Genomic DNA, 26,256 nt, shown 5'->3' with positions numbered 1-26,256 from the left:
CCTGGCCGTGTGGTGCCAGATGAGACGGCCTATAGGGAGCAGGTCAGAGACCTGGCAGTGTGGTGCCAGATGAGACGGCCTATAGGGAGCAGGTCAGAGACCTGGCAGTGTGGTGCCAGATGAGACGGCCTATAGGGAGGAGGTCAGAGACCTGGCCGTGTGGTGCCAGATGAGACGGCCTATAGGGAGGAGGTCAGAGGCCTGGCCGTGTGGTGCCAGATGAGACAGCCTATAGGGAGGAGGTCAGAGGCCTGGCCGTGTGGTGCCAGATGAGACAGCCTATAGGGGGAGGTCAGAGACCTGGCCGTGTGGTGCCAGATGAGACAGCCTATAGGGGGAGGTCAGAGACCTGGCCGTGTGGTGCCAGGACAACAACCTCTTCCTCAACGACGAGACAGCCTATAGGGAGGAGGTCAGAGACCTGGCCGTGTGGTGCCAGATGAGACGGCCTATAGGGAGGAGGTCAGAGGCCTGGCCGTGTGGTGCCAGATGAGACAGCCTATAGGGAGGAGGTCAGAGGCCTGGCCGTGTGGTGCCAGATGAGACAGCCTATAGGGAGGAGGTCAGAGGCCTGGCAGTGTGGTGCCAGGACAACAACCTCTCCCTCAACGATGAGACAACCTATAGGGGGAGGTCAGAGACCTGGCCGTGTGGTGCCAGATGAGACAACCTATAGGGAGGAGGTCAGAGACCTGGCCGTGTGGTGCCAGATGAGACAGCCTATAGGGAGGAGGTCAGAGACCTGGCAGTGTGGTGCCAGGACAACAACCTCTCCCTCAACGATGAGACAACCTATAGGGAGGAGGTCAGAGACCTGGCAGTGTGGTGCCAGGACAACAACCTCTCCCTCAACGATGAGAAAACCTATAGGGGGAGGTCAGAGACCTGGCAGTGTGGTGCCAGGACAACAACCTCTCCCTCAACGATGAGACAGCCTATAGGGGGAGGTCAGAGACCTGGCAGTGTGGTGCCAGGACAACAACCTCTCCCTCAACGATGAGACAGCCTATAGGGGGAGGTCAGAGACCTGGCAGTGTGGTGCCAGGACAACAACCTCTCCCTCAACGATGAGACAGCCTATAGGGGGAGGTCAGAGACCTGGCAGTGTGGTGCCAGGACAACAACCTCTCCCTCAACGATGAGACAGCCTATAGGGAGGAGGTCAGAGACCTGGCAGTGTGGTGCCAGGACAACAACCTCTCCCTCAACGATGAGACAACTTATAGGGGGAGGTCAGAGACCTGGCAGTGTGGTGCCAGGACAACAACCTCTCCCTCAACGATGAGACAGCCTATAGGGAGGAGGTCAGAGACCTGGCAGTGTGGTGCCAGGACAACAACCTCTCCCTCAACGATGAGACAGCCTATAGGGGGGAGGTCAGAGACCTGGCAGTGTGGTGCCAGGACAACAACCTCTCCCTCAACGATGAGACAGCCTATAGGGAGGAGGTCAGAGACCTGGCAGTGTGGTGCCAGATGAGACGGCCTATAGGGAGGAGGTCAGAGGCTTGTCTGTGTGGTGCCAGGACAACAACCTCTCCCTCAACGTCAGGAAGACACAAGAGCTGATCGTAGACTACATGAAAAGGAGGGCCGAACACACCCCCATTAAAATCAAATCAAATCAAATCACATTTTATTTGTCACATACACATGGTTAGCAGATGTTAATGTGAGTGTAGCGAAATGCTTGTGCTTCTAGTTCCGACAATGCAGTGATAACCAACAAGTAATCTAACTAACAATTCCAAAACTATTCTCTTATACACAGTGTAAGGGGATAAGGAACATGTACATAAGGATATATGAATGAGTGATGGTACAGAGCAGCATACAGTAGATGGTATCGAGTACAGTATATACATATGAGATGAGTATGTAGACAAAGTAAACAATGTGGCATAGTTAAAGTGGCTAGTGATACATGTATTACATAAGGATGCAGTCGATGATGTAGAGTACAGTATATACGTATGCATATTAGATGAATAATGTAGGGTAAGTAACATTATATAAGGTAGCATTGTTTAAAGTGGCTAGTGATATATTTACATCATTTCCCATCAATTCCCATTATTAAAATGGCTGGAGTTGGGTCAGTGTCAATGACAGTGTGTTGGCAGCAGCCACTCAATGTTAGTGGTGGCTGTTTAACAGTCTGATGGCCTTGAGATAGAAGCTGTTTTTCAGTCTCTCGGTCCCAGCTTTGATGCACCTGTACTGACCTCGCCTTCTGGATGATAGCGGGGTGAACAGGCAGTGGCTCGGGTGGTTGATGTCCTTGATGATCTTTATGGCCTTCCTGTAACATCGGGTGGTGTAGGTGTCCTGGAGGGCAGGTAGTTTGCCCCCGGTGATGCGTTGTGCAGACCTCACTACCCTCTGGAGAGCCTTACGGTTGAGGGCGGAGCAGTTGCCGTACCAGGCGGTGATACAGCCCGCCAGGATGCTCTCGATTGTGCATCTGTAGAAGTTTGTGAGTGCTTTTGGTGACAAGCCGAATTTCTTCAGCCTCCTGAGGTTGAAGAGGCGCTGCTGCTGCCTTCTTCACGACGCTGTCAGTGTGAGTGGACCAATTCAGTTTGTCTGTGATGTGTATGCCGAGGAACTTAAAACTTGCTACCCTCTCCACTACTGTTCCATCGATGTGGATAGGGGGGTGTTCCCTCTGCTGTTTCCCGAAGTCCACAATCATCTCCTTAGTTTTGTTGACGTTGAGTGTGAGGTTATTTTCCTGACACCACACTCCGAGGGCCCTCACCTCCTCCCTGTAGGCCGTCTCGTCGTTGTTGGTAATCAAGCCTACCACTGTTGTGTCGTCCGCAAACTTGATGATTGAGTTGGAGGCGTGCGTGGCCACGCAGTCGTGGGTGAACAGGGAGTACAGGAGAGGGCTCAGAACGCACCTTGTGGGGCCCCAGTGTTGAGGATCAGCGGGGAGGAGATGTTGTTGCCTAACCCTCACCACCTGGGGCGGCCCGTCAGGAAGTCCAGTACCCAGTTGCACAGGGCGGGGTCGAGACCCAGGGTCTCAAGCTTGATGACGAGCTTGGAGGGTACTATGGTGTTGAATGCCGAGCTGTAGTCGATGAACAGCATTCTCACATAGGTATTCCTCTTGTCCAGGTGGGTTAGGGCAGTGTGCAGTGTGGTTGAGATTGCATCGTCTGTGGACCTATTTGGGCGGAAAGCAAATTGGAGTGGTTCTGCATTACTACTTCTACTTAAGAGAGAGAAGGATAAACAGATTCAAATGGAAAAGAATTGTAAATTCTACCAAAGTGTTACAAAAAAAAAAAAAACTAAAAAGTTGAATGTTTTAATTATTATTGTCAAGGTGGTCCTTGACTAGTCTCTCAAAGCACTTCATGATGACGGAAGTGAGTGCTACGGGGCGGTAGTCGTTTAGCTCAGTTACCTTAGCTTTCTTGGGAACAGGAACAATGGTGGCCCTCTTGAAGCATGTGGGAACAGCAGACTGGTATAGGGATTGATTGAATATGTCCGTAAACACACCGGCCAGCTGGTCTGCGCATGCTCTGAGGGCGCGGCTGGGGATGCCGTCTGGGCCTGCAGCCTTGCGAGGGTTAACACGTTTAAATGTCTTACTCACCTCGGCTGCAGTGAAGGAGAGACCGCATGTTTTCGTTGCAGGCCGTGTCAGTGGCACTGTATTGTCCTCAAAGCGGGCAAAAAAGTTATTTAGTCTGCCTGGGAGCAAGACATCCTGGTCCGTGACTGGGCTGGATTTCATCTTGTAGTCCGTGATTGACTGTAGACCCTGCCACATGCCTCTTGTGTCTGAGCCATTGAATTGAGATTCTACTTTGTCTCTATACTGACGCTTAGCTTGTTTAATAGCCTTGCGGAGGGAATAGCTGCACTGTTTGTATTCGGTCATGTTGCCAGACACCTTGCCCTGATTAAAAGCAGTGGTTCGCGCTTTCAGTTTCACGCGAATGCTGCCATCAATCCACGGTTTCTGGTTAGGGAATGTTTTTATCATTGCTATGGGAACGACATCTTCGACGCACGTTCTAATGAACTCGCACACCGAATCAGCGTATTCGTCAATATTTTTATCTGACGCAATACGAAACATGTCCCAGTCCACGTGATGGAAGCAGTCTTGGAGTGTGGAATCAGCTTGGTCGGACCAGCGTTGGACAGACCTCAGCGTGGGAGCCTCTTGTTTAAGTTTCTGCCTGTAGGCAGGGATCAACAAAATGGAGTCGTGGTCAGCTTTTCCAAAAGGGGGGCGGGGCAGGGCCTTATATGCGTCGCGGAAGTTAGAGTAACAATGATCCAAGGTTTTACCACCCCTGGTTGCGCAATCGATATGCTGATAAAATTTAGGGAATCTTGTTTTCAGATTAGCTTTGTTAAAATCCCCAGCTACAATGAATGCAGCCTCCGGATAAATGGTTTCCAGTTTGCAAAGAGTTAAATAAAGTTAGTTCAGAGCCATCGATGTGTCTGCTTGGGGGGGATATATACGGCTGTGATTATAATCGAAGAGAATTCTCTTGGAAGATAACTGACTCTGATAATTGACTCTGTACCGGTACACCCTGTGTATAGCCTCCACATTGACTTGGTACCGGTACCCCTTGTATATAGCCTCCACATTGACTCTGTACTGGTACCCCCTTGTATATAGCCTCCACATTGACTTGGTACCGGTACCCCCTGTATACAGCCTCCACATTGACTCTGTACCGTAACACCCTGTATATAGCCTCCACATTGACTTGGTACCGGTACCCCCTGTATATAACCTCCACATTGACTCTGTACTGGTACCCCCTGTATATAGCCTCCACATTGACTCTGTACCGTACCCCCTGTACCCCCTGTATATAGCCTCCACATTGACTCTGTACCGGTACCCCCTGTATATAGCCTCCACATTGACTCTGTACCGGTACCCCCTGTATATAGCCTCCACATTGACTCTGTACCGGTACCCCCTGTATATAGCCTCCACATTGACTCTGTACCGGTACCCCCCCTGTATATAGCCTCCACATTGACTCTGTACCGGTACCCCCTGTATATAGCTTTGTTATTGAATAGTGTTACTTTTTTAACACGCTGCTGTCTTCTGAAACAAAACATGGCCGATCACTACGCAGCATCATTCTTATTCAACAGTCTCACGTTCCACACTACGTTAATGAAGTGAGATCAGACAAAATGATTGAATTGAGATGACGTTTTCTGTTAACACTAATATCACCCCTACTACGTTTTCCTTTTCCGTTTCTCCTAAATCTCTGTCTTGTACTAAAAGTGTCTAGCATGAGTGTCTTTGTGTTCCCTCTCTAACCAACCAGGCTTTTATAGAAATGGCTTCTGAAGAGGCAGCGATCACCATGGTGAACTACTACACCACAGCAACACCTCACGTACGCAACCAGCCAGTCTACATCCAGTACTCCAACCACCGCGAGCTCAAGACAGACAACCTGCCCAATCAGGGGGTGAGTACAGTCCAACCTGCCCAATCAGGGGCTGAGTACAGTCCAACCTGCCCAATCAGAGGGTGAGTACAGTCCAACCTGACCAATCAGGGGCTGAGTACAGTCCAACCTGACCAATCAGGGGCTGAGTACAGTCCAACCTGACCAATCAGGGGCTGAGTGCAGTCCAACCTGACCAATAAGGGGCTGAGTCCACCACATGTACAGTACATGGTCCTTGCCCTGAACAGCCACTGTGTCCCAAACAACATCCTGTTCCCAATGGGCCTCTACTCCTACACCTACCCTCTCCTCCTACCTATACCCTCTCCTCCTACCTCTACTTCTACCCTCTCCTCCTACCTCTACCCTCTCCTCCTACCTATACCTCTACCCTCTCCTCTTACCTCTACCCTCTCCTCCTACCTCCTCCTCCTACCTCTACCCTCTCCTCCTACCTCTACCCTCTCCTCCTACCTCTACCCTCTCCTCCTACCTCTACCCTCTCCTCCTACTCTTACCTCTACCCTCTCCTCCTACTCTTACCTCTACCCTCTCCTCCTACTCTCTTACCTCTACCCTCCCTCCTCCTCCTACCTCCTACCCTACTCCTCCTCCTCCTACTCCTACCTCTACCCTCTCCTCCTACTCCTACCTCTACCCTCTCCTCCTACTCCTACCTCTACCCTCTCCTCCTACCTATACCTCTACCGTCTCCTCCTACCTCTACCTCTATCCTCTCCTCCTACCTCTACCTCTACCCTCTCCTCCTACCTATACCCTCTCCTCCTACCTCTTCCCTCTCCTCCTACCTCTTCCCTCTCCTCCTACCTCTACCCTCTCCTCCTACCTCTACCCTCTCCTCCTACCTCTACCTCTACCCTCTCCTCCTACATCCACCTCTACCCTCTCCTCCTACCTCTACCCTCTCCTCCTACTCCTACCTCTACCCTCTCCTCCTACTCCTACCTCTACCCTCTCCTCCTACCTATACCTCTACCCTCTCCTCCTACCTCTACCCTCTCCTCCTACCTATACCTCTACCCTCTCCTCCTACCTATACCTCTACCCTCTCCTCCTACCTATTCCTCTACCCTCTCCTCCTACCTATACCTCTACCCTCTCCTCCTACCTATACCCTCTCCTCCTACTTCTACCCTCTCCTCCTACTTCTACCCTCTCCTCCTACCAATATCTCTACCCTCTCCTCCTACCAATACCTCTACCCTCTCCTCCTACCAATACCTCTACCCTCTCCTCCTACCTCTACCCCCTCCTCCTACCTCTACCCCCTCCTCCTACCTCTACCCTCTCCTCCTACCTATACCCTCTCCTCCTACCTCTACCCTCTCCTCCTACCTCTACCTCTACCCTCTCCTCCTACCTCTACCTCTACCCTCTCCTCCTACCTCTACCTCTACCCTCTCCTCCTACCTCTACCTCTACCCTCTCCTCCTACATCCACCCCTACCCTCTCCTCCTACCTCTACCCCTCTCCTCCTACCTATACCTCTACCCTCTCCCTCCTACCTCTACCCTCTCCTCCTACCTATACCTCTACCCTCTCCTCCTACTCCCCTCTCCTCCTACCTCTACCCCTCTCCTACCCTACCTCTACCTCTACCTCAACCCTCTCCACCCTACCTCTACCTCTACCCTCTCCTCCTACTCCTACCTCTACCCTCTCCTCCTACCTCTACCCTCTCCTCCTACCTCTACCCTCTCCTCCTACTCCTACTCCTACCTCTACCCTCTCCTCCTACCTCTACCCTACCTCCTACCCTCCTCCTCCTACCTCTACCCTCTCCTCCTACCTCTACCCTCTCCTCCTACCTCTCCCCTCTCCTCCTACCTCTACCCTCTCCCCTCTCCTCCTACCTCTACCTCTACCCTCTCCTCCTACCTCTACCTCTCTCCTCCTACCTCTACCTCTCTCCTCCTACCTCTACCCTCTCCTCCTACCTCTACCCTCTCCTCCTACCTCTACCCTCTCCTCCTCCTCCTCCTCTACCCTCTCCTCCTACCTACCTCCTACCCTCTCTCCTCCTCCTACCTCTACCCTCTACCCTCCTACCTCTACCCCTCTCCTCCTACCTCTACCCTCTCCTCCTACCTCTACCCTCCTCCTACCCTACCTCTACCCCTCTACCCTCCTACCTCTACCCTCTACCCTCTCCTCCTACCTCTACTACCCCTCTCCTCCTACCTCTACCCTCTCCTCCTACCTCTACCCTACCCTCTCCTCCTACCTCTACCCCTCTCCTCCTACCTCTACCCTCTCCTCCTACCTATACCTCTACCCTCTCCTCCTACCTCTACCCTCTCCTCCTCCTACCCTCTCCTCCTACCTACCTCTACCCCTCTCCTCCTACCTCTACCCTCTCCTCCTACCTATACCCTCTCCTCCTACCTATACCTATACCCTCTCCTCCTACCTATACCCTCTCCTCCTACCTACCCTCTCCTCCTACCTATACCTCTACCCTCTCCTCCTACCAATACCTCTACCCTCTCCTCCTACCTCTACCCTCTCCTCCTACCTCTACCCTCTCCTCCTACCTCTACCCTCTCCTCCTACCTCTACCCTCTCCTCCTACCTCTACCCTCTCCTCCTACATCCACCTCTACCCTCTCCTCCTACCTCTACCTCTACCCTCTCCTCCTACCTCTACCCTCTCCTCCTACCTCTACCCTCTCCTCCTACTCCTACCTCTACCCTCTCCTCCTACTCCTACCTCTACCCTCTCCTCCTACTCCTACCTCTACCCTCTCCTCCTACCTATACCTCTACCCTCTCCTCCTACTCCTACCCTCTCCTCCTACCTCTACCTCTACCCTCTCCTCCTACTCCTACCTCTACCCTCTCCTCCTACTCCTACCTCTACCCTCTCCTCCTACTCCTACCTCTACCCTCTCCTCCTACTCCTACCTCTACCCTCTCCTCCTACTCCTACCTCTACCCTCTCCTCCTACTCCTACCTCTACCCTCTCCTCCTACTCCTACCTCTACCCTCTCCTCCTACTCCTACCTCTACCCTCTCCTCCTACTCCTACCTCTACCCTCTCCTCCTACTCCTACCTCTACCCTCTCCTCCTACCTGTTCCCTATGGTCAAAAACACTAAAAACTGTAGGTTACAGGTTGTACTGTAGGTTACAGGTTGTACTGTAGGTTATAGGTTATACTGTACGTTATAGGCTACAGGTTATACTGTAGGTTACAGGTTATACTGTAGGTTATAGGTTATACTGTAGGTTATAGGTTATACTGTAGGTTACAGGTTACAGGTTATACTGTAGGTTACAGGTTATACTGTAGGTTACAGGTTATACTGTAGGTTATAGGTTATACTGTAGGTTATAGGTTATAGGTTATACTGTAGGTTACAGGTTACAGGTTATACTGTAGGTTACAGGTTATACTGTAGGTTACAGGTTATACTGTAGGTTATAGGTTATACTGTAGGTTACAGGTTACAGTTTATACTGTAGGTTACAGGTTATACTGTAGGTTACAGGTTATACTGTAGGTTATAGGTTATACTGTAGGTTACAGGTTATACTGTAGGTTACAGGTTATACTGTAGGTTATAGGTTACAGGTTATACTGTAGGTTATAGGTTACAGGTTATACTGTAGGTTACAGGTTATAGGTTATACTGTAGGTTACAGGTTATACTGTAGGTTACAGGTTATACTGTAGGTTACAGGTTGTACTGTAGGTTACAGGTTATACTGTAGGTTACAGGTTATACTGTAGGTTACAGGTTATACTGTAGGTTACAGGTTATACTGTAGGTTATAGGTTACAGGTTATACTGTAGGTTATAGGTTATACTGTAGGTTACAGGTTATACTGTAGGTTACAGGTTATACTGTAGCTTATAGGTTACAGGTTATACTGTAGGTTACAGGTTATAGGTTATACTGTAGGTTACAGGTTATACTGTAGGTTACAGGTTATACTGTAGGTTACAGGTTATACTGTAGGTTACAGGTTATACTGTAGGTTACAGGTTGTACTGTAGGTTACAGGTTATACTGTAGGTTACAGGTTATACTGTAGGTTACAGGTTATACTGTAGGTTATAGGTTATACTGTAGGTTACAGGTTATAGGTTGTACTGTAGGTTACAGGTTATAGGTTATACTGTAGGTTATAGGTTATACTGTAGGTTATAGGTTATACTGTAGGTTATAGGTTATACTGTAGGTTATAGGTTATACTGTAGGCTATAGGTTATAGGTTATACTGTAGGTTACAGGTTATACTGTAGGTTATAGGTTATACTGTAGGTTATAGGTTACAGGTTATACTGTAGGTTATAGGTTATACTGTAGGTTATAGGTTATACTGTAGGTTACAGGTTACAGGTTATACTGTAGGTTATAGGTTATACTGTAGGTTATAGGTTATACTGTAGGTTACAGGTTATACTGTAGGTTACAGGTTATACTGTAGGTTACAGGTTATAGGTTATACTGTAGGTTACAGGTTATACTGTAGGTTATAGGTTATACTGTAGGTTATAGGTTATACTGTAGGTTATAGGTTATACTGTAGGTTACAGGTTATACTGTAGGTTACAGGTTATAGGTTATACTGTAGGTTACAGGTTATAGGTTATACTGTAGGTTACAGGTTATACTGTAGGTTATAGGTTATACTGTAGGTTACAGGTTATACTGTAGGTTATACTGTAGGTTACAGGTTATACTGTAGGTTACAGGTTATACTGTAGGTTATAGGTTATACTGTAGGTTATAGGTTACAGGTTATACTGTAGGTTATAGGTTATACTGTAGGTTACAGGTTATACTGTAGGTTACAGGTTATACTGTAGGTTATAGGTTATAGGTTATAGGTTACAGGTTATACTGTAGGTTACAGGTTATACTGTAGGTTACAGGTTATACTGTAGGTTATAGGTTATACTGTAGGTTATAGGTTATAGGTTATACTGTAGGTTACAGGTTATACTGTAGGTTACAGGTTATACTGTAGGTTACAGGTTATACTGTAGGTTACAGGTTATACTGTAGGTTACAGGTTATACTGTAGGTTACAGGTTATACTGTAGGTTACAGGTTATACTGTAGGTTACAGGTTATACTGTAGGTTACAGGTTATACTGTAGGTTATAGGTTACAGGTTATACTGTAGGTTACAGGTTATACTGTAGGTTACAGGTTATACTGTAGGTTACAGGTTATACTGTAGGTTACAGGTTATACTGTAGGTTATAGGTTATACTGTAGGTTACAGGTTACAGGTTATACTGTAGGTTACAGGTTATACTGTAGGTTACAGGTTATACTGTAGGTTAGGTTTACAGGTTATACTGTAGGTTATAGGTTATACTGTAGGTTTATACTGTAGGTTATAGGTTATACTGTTACAGGTTACAGGTTATACTGTAGGTTATAGGTTATACTGTAGGTTATAGGTTATACTGTAGGTTACAGGTTTACTGTAGGTTAGGTTACAGGTTATACTGTAGGTTATAGGTTATACTGTAGGTTATAGGTTATACTGTTAGGTTATAGGTTATACTGTAGGTTATAGGTTATAGGTTATACTGTAGGTTATAGGTTATACTGTAGGTTATAGGTTATAGGTTATAGGTTATACTGTAGGTTATAGGTTATACTGTAGGTTACAGGTTACAGGTTATACTGTAGGTTACAGGTTATACTGTAGGTTACAGGTTATACTGTAGGTTATAGGTTAGGTTATACTGTAGGTTATAGGTTATACTGTAGGTTATAGGTTATACTGTAGGTTACAGGTTATACTGTAGGTTACAGGTTATACTGTAGGTTATAGGTTATACTGTAGGTTATAGGTTATACTGTAGGTTACAGGTTATACTGTAGGTTATAGGTTACAGGTTATACTGTAGGTTACAGGTTATACTGTAGGTTATAGGTTACAGGTTATACTGTAGGTTATAGGTTATACTGTAGGTTACAGGTTATACTGTAGGTTATAGGTTATACTGTAGGTTATAGGTTATACTGTAGGTTACAGGTTATACTGTAGGTTATAGGTTACAGGTTATACTGTAGGTTACAGGTTACAGGTTATACTGTAGGTTACAGGTTATACTGTAGGTTACAGGTTATACTGTAGGTTACAGGTTATACTGTAGGTTACAGGTTATACTGTAGGTTACAGGTTATACTGTAGGTTATAGGTTATACTGTAGGTTATAGGTTATAGGTTATACTGTAGGTTATAGGTTATACTGTAGGTTATAGGTTATACTGTAGGTTACAGGTTATACTGTAGGTTACAGGTTATACTGTAGGTTATAGGTTATAGGTTATACTGTAGGTTATAGGTTATACTGTAGGTTACAGGTTATACTGTAGGTTATAGGTTATACTGTAGGTTACAGGTTATACTGTAGGTTAGGTTATACTGTTAGGTTTACTGTAGGTTACAGGTTATACTGTAGGTTACAGGTTATACTGTAGGTTACAGGTTATACTGTAGGTTATAGGTTACAGGTTATACTGTAGGTTACAGGTTATACTGTAGGTTACAGGTTATACTGTAGGTTACAGGTTATACTGTAGGTTATAGGTTACAGGTTATACTGTAGGTTATAGGTTATACTGTAGGTTATAGGTTATACTGTAGGTTACAGGTTATACTGTAGGTTACAGGTTATACTGTAGGTTACAGGTTATACTGTAGGTTACAGGTTATACTGTAGGTTACAGGTTATACTGTAGGTTACAGGTTATACTGTAGGTTACAGGTTATACTGTAGGTTATAGGTTATACTGTAGGTTATAGGTTATAGGTTATACTGTAGGTTACAGGTTATACTGTAGGTTACAGGTTATACTGTAGGTTACAGGTTATACTGTAGGTTATAGGTTATAGGTTATAGGTTATACTGTAGGTTATAGGTTATACTGTAGGTTATAGGTTATACTGTAGGTTATAGGTTATACTGTAGGTTACAGGTTATACTGTAGGTTACAGGTTATACTGTAGGTTATAGGTTATACTGTAGGTTACAGGTTTACTGTAGGTTATACTGTAGGTTACAGGTTATACTGTAGGTTATAGGTTATACTGTAGGTTATAGGTTATACTGTAGGTTACAGGTTATACTGTAGGTTACAGGTTATACTGTAGGTTATAGGTTATACTGTAGGTTACAGGTTATACTGTAGGTTATAGGTTATACTGTAGGTTACAGGTTATACTGTAGGTTATAGGTTATACTGTAGGTTATAGGTTATACTGTAGGTTACAGGTTATACTGTAGGTTACAGGTTATACTGTAGGTTACAGGTTATACTGTAGGTTATAGGTTATACTGTAGGTTACAGGTTATACTGTAGGTTATAGGTTATACTGTAGGTTATAGGTTATAGGTTATACTGTAGGTTATAGGTTATACTGTAGGTTACAGGTAGGTTACAGGTTATACTGTAGGTTATAGGTTATACTGTAGGTTACAGGTTATACTGTAGGTTACAGGTTATAGGTTATACTGTAGGTTATAGGTTAGTAGGTTACAGGTAGGTTACAGGTTATACTAGGTTTAGGTTACTGGTTACAGGTTATACTGTAGGTTACAGGTTATACTAGGTAGGTTACAGGTTATACTGTAGGTTACAGGTTATACTGTAGGTTATACTGTAGGTTATAGGTTATATAGGTTATACTGTAGGTTATACTGTAGGTTACAGGTTACAGGTTATACTGTAGGTTACAGGTTATACTGTAGGTTATAGGTTACAGGTTATACTGTAGGTTATAGGTTATACTGTAGGTTACAGGTTATACTGTAGGTTATAGGTTACAGGTTATACTGTAGGTTACAGGTTATACTGTAGGTTATAGGTTACAGGTTATACTGTAGGTTACAGGTTATACTGTAGGTTACAGGTTATACTGTAGGTTATAGGTTACAGGTTATACTGTAGGTTATAGGTTATAGGTTACAGGTTATACTGTAGGTTACAGGTTATACTGTAGGTTACAGGTTATACAGGTTATACTGTAGGTTACAGGTTATACTGTAGGTTATAGGTTATACTGTAGGTTATAGGTTATACTGTAGGTTATAGGTTATAGGTTACAGGTTATACTGTAGGTTACAGGTTATACTGTAGGTTACAGGTTATACTGTAGGTTACAGGTTATAGGTTATACTGTAGGTTACAGGTTATACTGTAGGTTATAGGTTATACTGTAGGTTATAGGTTATACTGTAGGTTACAGGTTATACTGTAGGTTACAGGTTATACTGTAGGTTACAGGTTATACTGTAGGTTACAGGTTATACTGTAGGTTATACTGTAGGTTACAGGTTATACTGTAGGTTACAGGTTATACTGTAGGTTACAGGTTATACTGTAGGTTACAGGTTATACTGTAGGTTTAGGTTATACTTAGGTTACAGGTTATACTGTAGGTTATAGGTTATACTGTAGGTTACAGGTTATACTGTAGGTTACAGGTTATACTGTAGGTTACAGGTTATACTGTAGGTTATAGGTTATACTGTAGGTTATAGGTTATACTGTAGGTTACAGGTTATACTGTAGGTTATAGGTTATACTGTAGGTTATAGGTTATACTGTAGGTTACAGGTTATACTGTAGGTTATACTGTAGGTTACAGGTTATACTGTAGGTTATAGGTTATACTGTAGGTTACAGGTTATACTGTAGGTTACAGGTTATACTGTAGGTTACAGGTTATACTGTAGGTTATAGGTTATAGGTTATACTGTAGGTTATAGGTTATACTGTAGGTTACAGGTTATACTGTAGGTTACAGGTTATACTGTAGGTTATAGGTTATAGGTTACAGGTTATACTGTAGGTTACAGGTTATACTGTTAGGTTTACTGTAGGTTACAGGTTATACTGTAGGTTACAGGTTATACTGTAGGTTATAGGTTATACTTGTTATAGGTTATAGGTTATACTGTAGGTTACAGGTTATACTGTAGGTTATAGGTTATACTGTAGGTTACAGGTTATACTGTAGGTTACAGGTTATACTAGGTTAGGTTTACTAGGTTATAGGTTACAGGTTATACTGTAGGTTACAGGTTATACTGTAGGTTATAGGTTATAGGTTACAGGTTATACTGTAGGTTACAGGTTATACTGTAGGTTACAGGTTATACTGTAGGTTACAGGTTATACTGTAGGTTACAGGTTATACTGTAGGTTATAGGTTACAGGTTATACTGTAGGTTATAGGTTATACTGTAGGTTATAGGTTATACTGTAGGTTACAGGTTATACTGTAGGTTATAGGTTACAGGTTATACTGTAGGTTATAGGTTACAGGTTATAGGTTGTAGGTTACTGTAGGTTACAGGTTATACTGTAGGTTACAGGTTATACTGTAGGTTATAGGTTATACTGTAGGTAGGTTATAGGTTATACTGTAGGTTACTGTAGGTTATAGGTTATACTGTAGGTTATAGGTTATACTGTAGGTTACAGGTTATACTGTAGGTTATAGGTTACAGGTTATACTGTAGGTTATAGGTTATACTGTAGGTTATAGGTTATACTGTAGGTTACAGGTTATACTGTAGGTTACAGGTTATACTGTAGGTTATACTGTAGGTTACAGGTTATACTGTAGGTTATAGGTTATACTGTAGGTTATAGGTTATACTGTAGGTTACAGGTTATACTGTACTGTAGGTTACAGGTTATACTGTAGGTTACAGGTTATACTGTATAGGTTACAGGTTATACTGTAGGTTATAGGTTAGGTTAGGTTATACTGTAGGTTATAGGTTATACTGTTATAGGTTATAGGTTATACTGTAGGTTATAGGTTACAGGTTATACTGTAGGTTACAGGTTATACTGTAGGTTATAGGTTATACTGTAGGTTATAGGTTATACTGTAGGTTATAGGTTACAGGTTATACTGTAGGTTATAGGTTATACTGTAGGTTATAGGTTACAGGTTATACTGTAGGTTATAGGTTATACTGTAGGTTACAGGTTATACTGTAGGTTATAGGTTACAGGTTATACTGTAGGTTATAGGTTATACTGTAGGTTACAGGTTATAGGTTATAGGTTACAGGTTGTACTGTAGGTTACAGGTTATACTGTATGTTATAGGTTGTACTGTAGGTTATAGGTTATAGGTTGTACTGTATGTTATAGGTTATAGGTTATACTGTAGGTTAGAGGTTGTACTGTAGGTTATAGGTTACAGGTTGTACTGTAGGTTACAGGTTATACTGTATGTTATAGGTTATAGGTTGTACTGTAGGTTATAGGTTACAGGTTATACTGTAGGTTACAGGTTATACTGTAGGTTATAGGTTGTACTGTATGTTATAGGTTGTACTGTAGGTTATAGGTTATAGGTTGTACTGTATGTTATAGGTTATAGGTTATACTGTAGGTTATAGGTTACAGGTTATACTGTAGGTTACAGGTTATACTGTAGGTTATAGGTTGTACTGTAGGTTATAGGTTACAGGTTATACTGTAGGCTTAAATGTAAATGTAAATGTAGGTTACAGGTTGTACTGTAGGTTACAGGTTGTACTGTAGGTTACAGGTTATACTGTATGTTATAGGTTATAGGTTGTACTGTAGGTTATAGGTTACAGGTTATACTGTAGGTTACAGGTTATACTGTAGGTTATAGGTTGTACTGTATGTTATAGGTTGTACTGTAGGTAATAGGTTATACTGTAGGTTACAGGTTATACTGTATGTTATAGGTTGTACTGTAGGTTATAGGTTATAGGTTGTACTGTAGGTTATAGGTTACAGGTTATACTGTAGGTTACAGGTTATACTGTAGGTTATAGGTTGTACTGTATGTTATAGGTTGTACTGTAGGTTATAGGTTATACTGTAGGTTACAGGTTATACTGTAGGTTACAGGTTATACTGTATGTTATAGGTTGTACTGTATGTTATAGGTTGTACTGTAGGTTATAGGTTATACTGTAGGTTATAGGTTATACTGTAGGTTATAGGTTATACTGTAGGTTATAGGTTATACTGTATGTTATAGGTTGTACTGTAGGTTATAGGTTATAGGTTGTACTGTAGGTTATCGGTTACAGGTTATACTGTAGGTTACAGGTTATACTGTAGGTTATAGGTTACAGGTTATACTGTAGGTTATAGGTTATAGGTTATACTGTAGGTTATAGGTTATACTGTAGGTTATAGGTTATACTGTAGGTTATAGGTTATACTGTAGGTTATAGGTTACAGGTTATACTGTAGGTTACAGGTTATACTGTAGGTTTACAGGTTTATAGGTTATAGGTTATAGGTTATACTGTAGGTTACAGGTTATACTGTAGGTTACAGGTTATACTGTAGGTTATAGGTTACACTGTAGGTTACAGGTTACACTGTAGGTTACAGGTTATACTGTAGGTTATAGGTTATACTGTAGGTTATAGGTTATACTGTAGGTTAGGTTATACTGTAGGTTATAGGTTATACTGTAGGTTATAGGTTACAGGTTATACTGTAGGTTACAGGTTATACTGTAGGTTACAGGTTATACTGTAGGTTATAGGTTATACTGTAGGTTATAGGTTATACTGTAGGTTATAGGTTATACTGTAGGTTATAGGTTACAGGTTATACTGTAGGTTACAGGTTATACTGTAGGTTACAGGTTATACTGTAGGTTATAGGTTATACTGTAGGTTACAGGTTATACTGTAGGTTACAGGTTATACTGTAGGTTACAGGTTATACTGTAGGTTATAGGTTATACTGTAGGTTATAGGTTACAGGTTATACTGTAGGTTACAGGTTATACTGTAGGTTACAGGTTATACTGTAGGTTATAGGTTATACTGTAGGTTATAGGTTACAGGTTATACTGTAGGTTACAGGTTATACTGTAGGTTATAGGTTATACTGTAGGTTATAGGTTATACTGTAGGTTATAGGTTACAGGTTATACTGTAGGTTACAGGTTATACTGTAGGTTACAGGTTATACTGTAGGTTATAGGTTATACTGTAGGTTATCGGTTACACTGTAGGTTACAGGTTATACTGTAGGTTATAGGTTACAGGTTATACTGTAGGTTATAGGTTATACTGTAGGTTATAGGTTATACTGTAGGTTACAGGTTATACTGTAGGTTATAGGTTATAGGTTATACTGTAGGTTACAGGTTATAGGTTATACTGTAGGTTACAGGTTATACTGTAGGTTACAGGTTATACTGTAGGTTATAGGTTATAGGTTACAGGTTATACTGTAGGTTATAGGTTACAGGTTATACTGTAGGTTACAGGTTATACTGTAGGTTATAGGTTACAGGTTATAATGTAGGTTATAGGTTACAGGTTATATTGTAGGTTACAGGTTATACTGTAGGTTACAGGTTATACTGTAGGTTATAGGTTATAGGTTACAGGTTATAATGTAGGTTATAGGTTATAGGTTATACTGTAGGTTACAGGTTATACTGTAGGTTATAGGTTATAGGTTATACTGTAGGTTATAGGTTATACTGTAGGTTACAGGTTATAGGTTATACTGTAGGTTACAGGTTACAGGTTATACTGTAGGTTACAGGTTACAGGTTATACTGTAGGTTACAGGTTACAGGTTATACTGTAGGTTATAGGTTATAGGTTATACTGTAGGTTACAGGTTGCCATCTGGGAACTGTTTGTGTGATATGACAATTCCAGCAGCAGGCGTGTCCAGTCCACAACTGTCTGCTGATTCTTGCCAGCACTAATCTACTGTACAGTATAATGTTACAACCTCTTTCTCTTTCTCTCACTCTGTCTGTTTTTCTCTCTCTCTCTCCACAGTATGACAATAAATTATTTAGTTATTGTATATCAATCATATGATTATTGTTTGCTTAGGGTGTTAAACCCAACATCCCCCTCTCTTCTCCACTCTCCCTCTCTTCCTCCTCTCCTCCACTCTCATCCCTCTCTTCCCCTCTCTTCCTCCACTCTCATCCCTCTCTTCCCCTCTCTTCCTCCACTCTCATCCCTCTCTTCCCCTCTCTACTCCTTTCCCCAACAGAGAGCTCAGGCAGCGTTGCAGGCAGTCAACGCAGTGCATTCTGGGAATATGGCGTTGGGCGGTTCAGCATCGGGCAGTGATGGAGCCTTGATGCCAGGACAGAGCCCCGTGCTGCGCATCATTGTAGAAAACCTCTTCTATCCTGTATCACTGGAGGTCCTACACCAGGTAACCCTGACCTCTAACCTCTAACCTCTTCTACCCTGTATCACTGGAGGTCCTACACCAGGTAACCCTGACCTCTAACCTCTTCTGCCCTGTATCACTGGAGGTCCTACACCAGGTAACCCTGACCTCTAACCTCTTCTGCCCTGTATCACTGGAGGTCCTACACCAGGTAACCCTGACCTCTAACCTCTAACCTCTTCTGCCCTGTATCACTGGAGGTCCTACACCAGGTAACCCTGACCTCTAACCTCTTCTACCCTGTATCACTGGAGGTCCTATACCAGGTAACCCCGACCTCTAACCTCTAACCTCTTCTACCCTGTATCACTGGAGGTCCTACACCAGGTAACCCTGACCTCTAACCTCTTCTGCCCTGTATCACTGGAGGTCCTACACCAGGTAACCCTGACCTCTAACCTCTTCTGCCCTGTATCACTGGAGGTCCTACACCAGGTAGCCCTGATCTCTAACCTCTTCTACCCTGTATACCTGGAGGTCCTACACCAGGTAACCCTGACCTCTAACCTCTTCTACCCTGTATCACTGTAGGTCCTACACCAGGTAACCCTGACGTCTGACCTCTAACCTCTTTTACCCTGTATCACTGTAGGTCCTACACCAGGTAACCCTGACGTCTGACCTCTAACCTCTTTTACCCTGTATCACTGGAGGTCCTATACCAGGTAACCCTGACGTCTGACCTCTAACCTCTTTTACCCTGTATCACTGGAGGTCCTACACCAGGTAACCCTGACGTCTGACCTCTAACCTCTTTTACCCTGTATCACTGGAGGTCCTACACCAGGTAACCCTGACCTCTAACCTCTTTTACCCTGTATCACTGGAGGTCCTACACCAGGTAACCCTGACCTCTAACCTCTTCTACCCTGTATCACTGGAGGTGCTGCACCAGATCATGCAGCCCAGATCATAACACATAATACTGAATGAGAGTATGGTGCTAATGTTTATATGAACTTGGTTTTTGTTTTGCCTCCGTAGATCTTCTCTAAGTTCGGGACGGTCCTGAAGATCATCACTTTCACCAAGAACAACCAGTTCCAGGCCCTGCTACAATATGCTGACCCGATGAATGCCCACCACGCCAAAGTGGTACGTACTGACTCTATAAATGCCCACCACGCCAAAGTGGTACGTACTGACTCTATAAATGCCCACCACGCCAAAGTGGTACGTACTGACTCTATAAATGCCCACCACGCCAGTGGTACGTACTGACTCTATAAATGCCCACCACGCCAGTGGTACGTACTGACTCTATAAATGCCCACCACGCCAAAGTGGTACGTACTGACTCTATAAATGCCCACCACGCCAAAGTGGTACGTACTGACTCTATAAATGCCCACCACGCCAGTGGTACGTACTGACTCTATAAATGCCCGCCACGCCAGTGGTACGTACCTCCTCACATGGGGTGGAAATGGCTAGGCTAGGTCTTTGGCTAGGTCTCTGGCTAGGTCTTTGGCTAGGTCTCTGGCTAGGTCTTTGGCTAGGTCTCTGGCTAGGTCTCTGGCTAGGTCCTTGGCTAGGTCTCTGGCTAGGTCTCTGGCTAGGTCTCTGGCTAGGTCTCTGGCTAGGTCTCTGGGTAGGTCTCTGGCTAGGTCTCTGGCTAGGTCTTTGGCTAGGTCTTTGGTTAGGTATTTGGTAGGCCTCTGGCTAGGTCTTTGGCTAGGTCTAGGTCTTTGGCTCGGTCTTTGGTAGGCCTCTGGCTAGGTCTTTGGCTAGGTCTTTGGTAGGCCTCTGGCTAGGTCTTTGGCTAGCTATTTGGCTAGGTCTAGGTCTTTGGCTAGGTCTTTGGTAGGCCTCTGGCTAGGTCTTTGGCTAGGTCTAGGTCTTTGGCTAGGTCTTTGGTAGGCCTCTGGCTAGGTCTTTGGCTAGGTCTAGGTCTTTGGCTAGGTCTTTGGTAGGCCTCTGGCTAGGTCTTTGGCTAGGTCTAGGTCTTTGGCTAGGTCTTTGGCTAGGTCTTTGGCTAGGTCTTTGGCTAGGTATTTGGATGTCAGACAACCTGATGTAACTGTGAGGAATAGCAGCACAGCTCTAAAGCATCACGCAGCAGTCAGAAGAGGCAGGAGAGAGCATAACAAAGATCTCATCCTGAAGCCGGATCTAGAGTCTGTCTATTTCTGTCCTGATGTGTTTGGTTAAAAGCATTAAAATAATATCAGATATATTCCCTCTCAGCTCAGTTTAGCCCAGATAAGTCTTGGTCTCCATTACAACCCTTGGTTCTATCAATCTAGCCTTTTGGTCTTTTTCCCAATACATCCCAATACAACCCCAACCATGCTGTAAACCAAATACAACCCCAACCATGCTGTAAACCAAATACAACCCCAACCATGCTGTAAACCAAATACAACCCCAACCATGCTGTAACAAATTTGATTGGTCACATACACATATTTAGCAGATGTTATTGTGGGTGTAGCAAAACATTACCCAAACACGCTTCAGTCTAGCTTGAACATGAAGGGAATCAGGTGCTCGACTGAGGGACTTGATAAAAAAACATTAGAAAAAAACATACCTTACTCCAGGACACTTCAACAGGTCACTATCCCAAAATAAAGAAAAATGAGCACTCGGTTTCTTCATAACTGTGGGTTTGGACGAGAGAGGTGTTTTACTGCCTGGCCTCCTCCATCTCCATGCAACACCTGGATGTAGCTAGAGCCCACAAATCTCAAATCACACACACCAGTGTTGTTGTCGAGTCACTAAAACCCAAGGCCAATTCAAATCACACACACCAGTGTTGTTGTCGAGTCACTAAAACCCAAGGCCAATTCAAATCACACACACCAGTGTTGTTGTCGAGTCACTAAAACCCAAGGCCAATTCAAATCACACACACCAGTGTTGTTGTCGAGTCACTAAAACCCAAGGCCAATTCAAATCACACACACCAGTGTTGTTGTTCAGTCACTAAAACCCAAGGCCAATTCAAATCACACACAGTAGTGTTGTAGTCGAGTCACTAAAACCCAAGGCCAATTCAAATAACACACACCAGTGTTGTAGTCGAGTCACTGAAAGCCAAGTCCAATTCGAGACACGAGTCTCCATGGCTGCAGTCTGAGTCGAGTCCAAGTCCGAGTCCCCATTGGTCAGGTCACGAGTCGAGTCCATCAATTTATAATAGGTCTTATTATGCTATTGCTTCTAGTCGCCACCAGATGGCAGTATATCACCACTCCCTCATGAAAAGACCCAACTAATTTACTATTCATCACTAACCTCACAGGTTCTACTCAATGCCTGTGTTTCACTACTTATTTACTACATAAATTAATGGTAATTCAGGCTCTCAGCTAATTTTTTGTAAACGCCCACTGGCATTGTTTTATTATAGAGTGAAAACTAAGGGAGAAGAATAAATGCTTGTGATTAGGAAACTCAGCCCACAACGTTCAGGGGGAGAGCACACTTTACCACTAAGGGACAGTTTAGTTGGGTCAACGTAAGACAGTCTGGTGTTCCGCTTGTTTGTTTCAGTAGCATGAATCGTTCCTGTTCAGACCAAGGTGAAGAACGGAATAATTGAAGGAATGAATCCAAGCCTCACTGTGGACGGTGGGCCTTCCAGCAAGACACAGATTTAATATGCTTTATATCTGCATCTGATGGTCATGGTACTTCCAAGAGAACTGGGAACAAAAAAAAACAGGTCAAATCATGTGGTCCTTCTGTAGCTCAGTTGGTAGAGCATGGCGCTTGTAACGTCAGGCTAGTGGGTTCGATCCCCGGGACCACCCATACGTAGAATGGGACATCACGGTCATCATACCCATACGTATGCACACATGACTGTAAGTCGCTTTGGATAAAAGCGTCTGCTAAATGGCATATATTATTTATATTATTATTAAATCATGACGTTGTTGATCTTCAGGTCTGAAAGTCGGGGCTCTAGAAAGATGCCAGAGTTTCCAAGTTGGATGACTGTTCAAAATGATTTTTCCCAGTCAGATCGTGTTTTTTTAGTTTCTAGTTGTCTTGAACACAGTGAAGTCGGAAGTGAAAGATTTCCGAGTTCCCAGTTGTTTTGAACACGGCATTAGTCTCAGCGGAGCGAGGGAGCCTCTCATGGTCCCTTGCTCTCTCCTTGCTTTCCTCCGGTGAGACTGGCCAGAGAGACAATGGCAAAGCTCCAGCCGCACTGCATCTGCCTCAAATTCATAGCCACATGTTTGGTGATCGACTAGCAATGCCTTGAAGATCGACCAGGTTGGTGACCACTGTCCTTTTGAGCTATTTCCCTGTTTAACTTCTGATGAACAACAGAGGTTACATGCCCTGTGTCCAGTGCAAGTTGGGGGACGAGGGAGTGAGAGTGAGATGGAGAGGTAGAGCAGTCTCCCTGGATGGACTGCTCTACGGAGGATCTTGTTGTTCTATATCCTCTGAGTGGTACAGTAACTGCTCTACGGAGGATCTTGTTGTTCTATATCCTCTGAGTGGTACAGTAACTGCTGCTCTACAGAGGAGCCTGTTGTTCTATATCCTCTGAGTGGTACAGTAACTGCTCTACAGAGGAGCCTGTTGTTCTATATCCTCTGAGTGGGACAGTAACTGCTCTACAGAGGAGCCTGTTGTTGTATATCCTCTGAGTGGTACAGTAACTGCTCTACAGAGGAGCCTGTTGTTCTATATCCTCTGAGTGGTACAGTAACTGCTGCTCTACAGAGGAGCCTGTTGTTCTATATCCTCTGAGTGGTACAGTAACTGCTCTACAGAGGAGCCTGTTGTTCTATATTCTCTGAGTGGTACAGTAACTGCTGCTCTACAGAGGAGCCTGTTGTTCTATATCCTCTGAGTGGTACAGTAACTGCTGCTCTACAGAGGAGCCTGTTGTTCTATATCCTCTGAGTGGTACAGTAACTGCTCTACAGAGGAGCCTGTTGTTCTATATTCTCTGAGTGGTACAGTAACTGCTCTACAGAGGAGCCTGTTGTTCTATATCCTCTGAGTGGTACAGTAACTGCTGCTCTACAGAGGAGCCTGTTGTTCTATATTCTCTGAGTGGTACAGTAACTGCTGCTCTACAGAGGAGCCTGTTGTTCTATATTCTCTGAGTGGTACAGTAACTGCTCTACAGAGGAGCCTGTTGTTCTATATTCTCTGAGTGGTACAGTAACTGCTCTACAGAGGAGCCTGTTGTTCTATATTCTCTGAGTGGTACAGTAACTGCTGCTCTACAGAGGAGCCTGTTGTTCTATATTCTCTGAGTGGGACAGTAACTGCTCTACAGAGGAGCCTGTTGTTCTATATTCTCTGAGTGGTACAGTAACTGCTGCTCTACAGAGGAGCCTGTTGTTCTATATCCTCTGAGTGGGACAGTAACTGCTGCTCTACAGAGGAGCCTGTTGTTCTATATTCTCTGAGTGGTACAGTAACTGCTCTACAGAGAGCCTGTTGTTCTATATCCTCTGAGTGGTACAGTAACTGCTCTACAGAGGAGCCTGTTGTTCTATATCCTCTGAGTGGTACAGTAACTGCTGCTCTACAGAGGAGCCTGTTGTTCTATATTCTCTGAGTGGGACAGTAACTGCTCTACAGAGGAGCCTGTTGTTCTATATTCTCTGAGTGGGACAGTAACTGCTCTACAGAGGAGCCTGTTGTTCTATATTCTCTGAGTGGTACAGTAACTGCTCTACAGAGGATCCTGTTGTTCTATATCCTCTGAGTGGTACAGTAACTGCTCTACAGAGGAGCCTGTTGTTCTATATCCTCTGAGTGGTACAGTAACTGCTGCTCTACAGAGGAGCCTGTTGTTCTATATTCTCTGAGTGGGACAGTAACTGCTCTACAGAGGAGCCTGTTGTTCTATATTCTCTGAGTGGGACAGTAACTGCTCTACAGAGGAGCCTGTTGTTCTATATTCTCTGAGTGGTACAGTAACTGCTCTACAGAGGAGCCTGTTGTTCTATATCCTCTGAGTGGTACAGTAACTGCTCTACAGAGGAGCCTGTTGTTCTATATCCTCTGAGTGGTACAGTAACTGCTGCTCTACAGAGGAGCCTGTTGTTCTATATTATCTGAGTGGTACAGTAACTGCTCTACAGAGGAGCCTGTTGTTCTATATTCTCTGAGTGGTACAGTAACTGCTGCTCTACAGAGGAGCCTGTTGTTCTATATTCTCTGAGTGGTACAGTAACTGCTGCTCTACAGAGGAGCCTGTTGTTCTATATTCTCTGAGTGGTACAGTAACTGCTCTACAGAGGAGCCTGTTGTTCTATATCCTCTGAGTGGTACAGTAACTGCTCTACAGAGGAGCCTGTTGTTCTATATCCTCTGAGTGGTACAGTAACTGCTCTACAGAGGAGCCTGTTGTTCTATATCCTCTGAGTGGTACAGTAACTGCTCTACAGAGGAGCCTGTTGTTCTATATTCTCTGAGTGGTACAGTAACTGCTGCTCTACAGAGGAGCCTGTTGTTCTATATTCTCTGAGTGGGACAGTAACTGCTCTACAGAGGAGCCTGTTGTTCTATATCCTCTGAGTGGTACAGTAACTGCTGCTCTACAGAGGAGCCTGTTGTTCTATATTCTCTGAGTGGGACAGTAACTGCTCTACAGAGGAGCCTGTTGTTCTATATCCTCTGAGTGGTACAGTAACTGCTCTACAGAGGAGCCTGTTGTTCTATATCCTCTGAGTGGTACAGTAACTGCTGCTCTACAGAGGAGCCTGTTGTTCTATATTCTCTGAGTGGGACAGTAACTGCTCTACAGAGGAGCCTGTTGTTCTATATTCTCTGAGTGGGACAGTAACTGCTCTACAGAGGAGCCTGTTGTTCTATATTCTCTGAGTGGTACAGTAACTGCTCTACAGAGGATCCTGTTGTTCTATATCCTCTGAGTGGTACAGTAACTGCTCTACAGAGGAGCCTGTTGTTCTATATCCTCTGAGTGGTACAGTAACTGCTCTACAGAGGAGCCTGTTGTTCTATATCCTCTGAGTGGTACAGTAACTGCTGCTCTACAGAGGAGCCTGTTGTTCTATATTATCTGAGTGGTACAGTAACTGCTCTACAGAGGAGCCTGTTGTTCTATATTCTCTGAGTGGTACAGTAACTGCTGCTCTACAGAGGAGCCTGTTGTTCTATATTCTCTGAGTGGTACAGTAACTGCTGCTCTACAGAGGAGCCTGTTGTTCTATATTCTCTGAGTGGTACAGTAACTGCTCTACAGAGGAGCCTGTTGTTCTATATCCTCTGAGTGGTACAGTAACTGCTCTACAGAGGAGCCTGTTGTTCTATATCCTCTGAGTGGTACAGTAACTGCTCTACAGAGGAGCCTGTTGTTCTATATCCTCTGAGTGGTACAGTAACTGCTCTACAGAGGAGCCTGTTGTTCTATATTCTCTGAGTGGTACAGTAACTGCTCTACAGAGGAGCCTGTTGTTCTATATCCTCTGAGTGGTACAGTAACTGCTGCTCTACAGAGGAGCCTGTTGTTCTATATTCTCTGAGTGGTACAGTAACTGCTGCTCTACAGAGGAGCCTGTTGTTCTATATTCTCTGAGTGGTACAGTAACTGCTCTACAGAGGAGCCTGTTG

The 26,256-nt window shown here is 44.2% G+C and overlaps 1 protein-coding gene across 1 annotated transcript in view; it reads left to right on the top strand.

Annotated features, from left to right (window-relative positions):
- LOC123989572 (polypyrimidine tract-binding protein 3-like) overlaps positions 1 to 26,256 on the top strand; it is a 70,126-nt gene that overhangs the window by 21,689 nt on the left and 22,181 nt on the right. The window contains 3 exon segments of the mRNA XM_046290688.1: positions 5,336 to 5,482; positions 18,508 to 18,675; positions 19,678 to 19,788. Coding sequence (XP_046146644.1) covers positions 5,336 to 5,482; positions 18,508 to 18,675; positions 19,678 to 19,788 — 426 coding nt within the window.

This window comes from Oncorhynchus gorbuscha, linkage group LG11, assembly GCF_021184085.1.
Source record: "Oncorhynchus gorbuscha isolate QuinsamMale2020 ecotype Even-year linkage group LG11, OgorEven_v1.0, whole genome shotgun sequence".
Lineage (NCBI taxonomy): Eukaryota > Metazoa > Chordata > Actinopteri > Salmoniformes > Salmonidae > Oncorhynchus > Oncorhynchus gorbuscha.
Note: the sequence above shows the minus strand (reverse complement) of the source record. Positions and strands in the feature narration are given on the sequence as shown.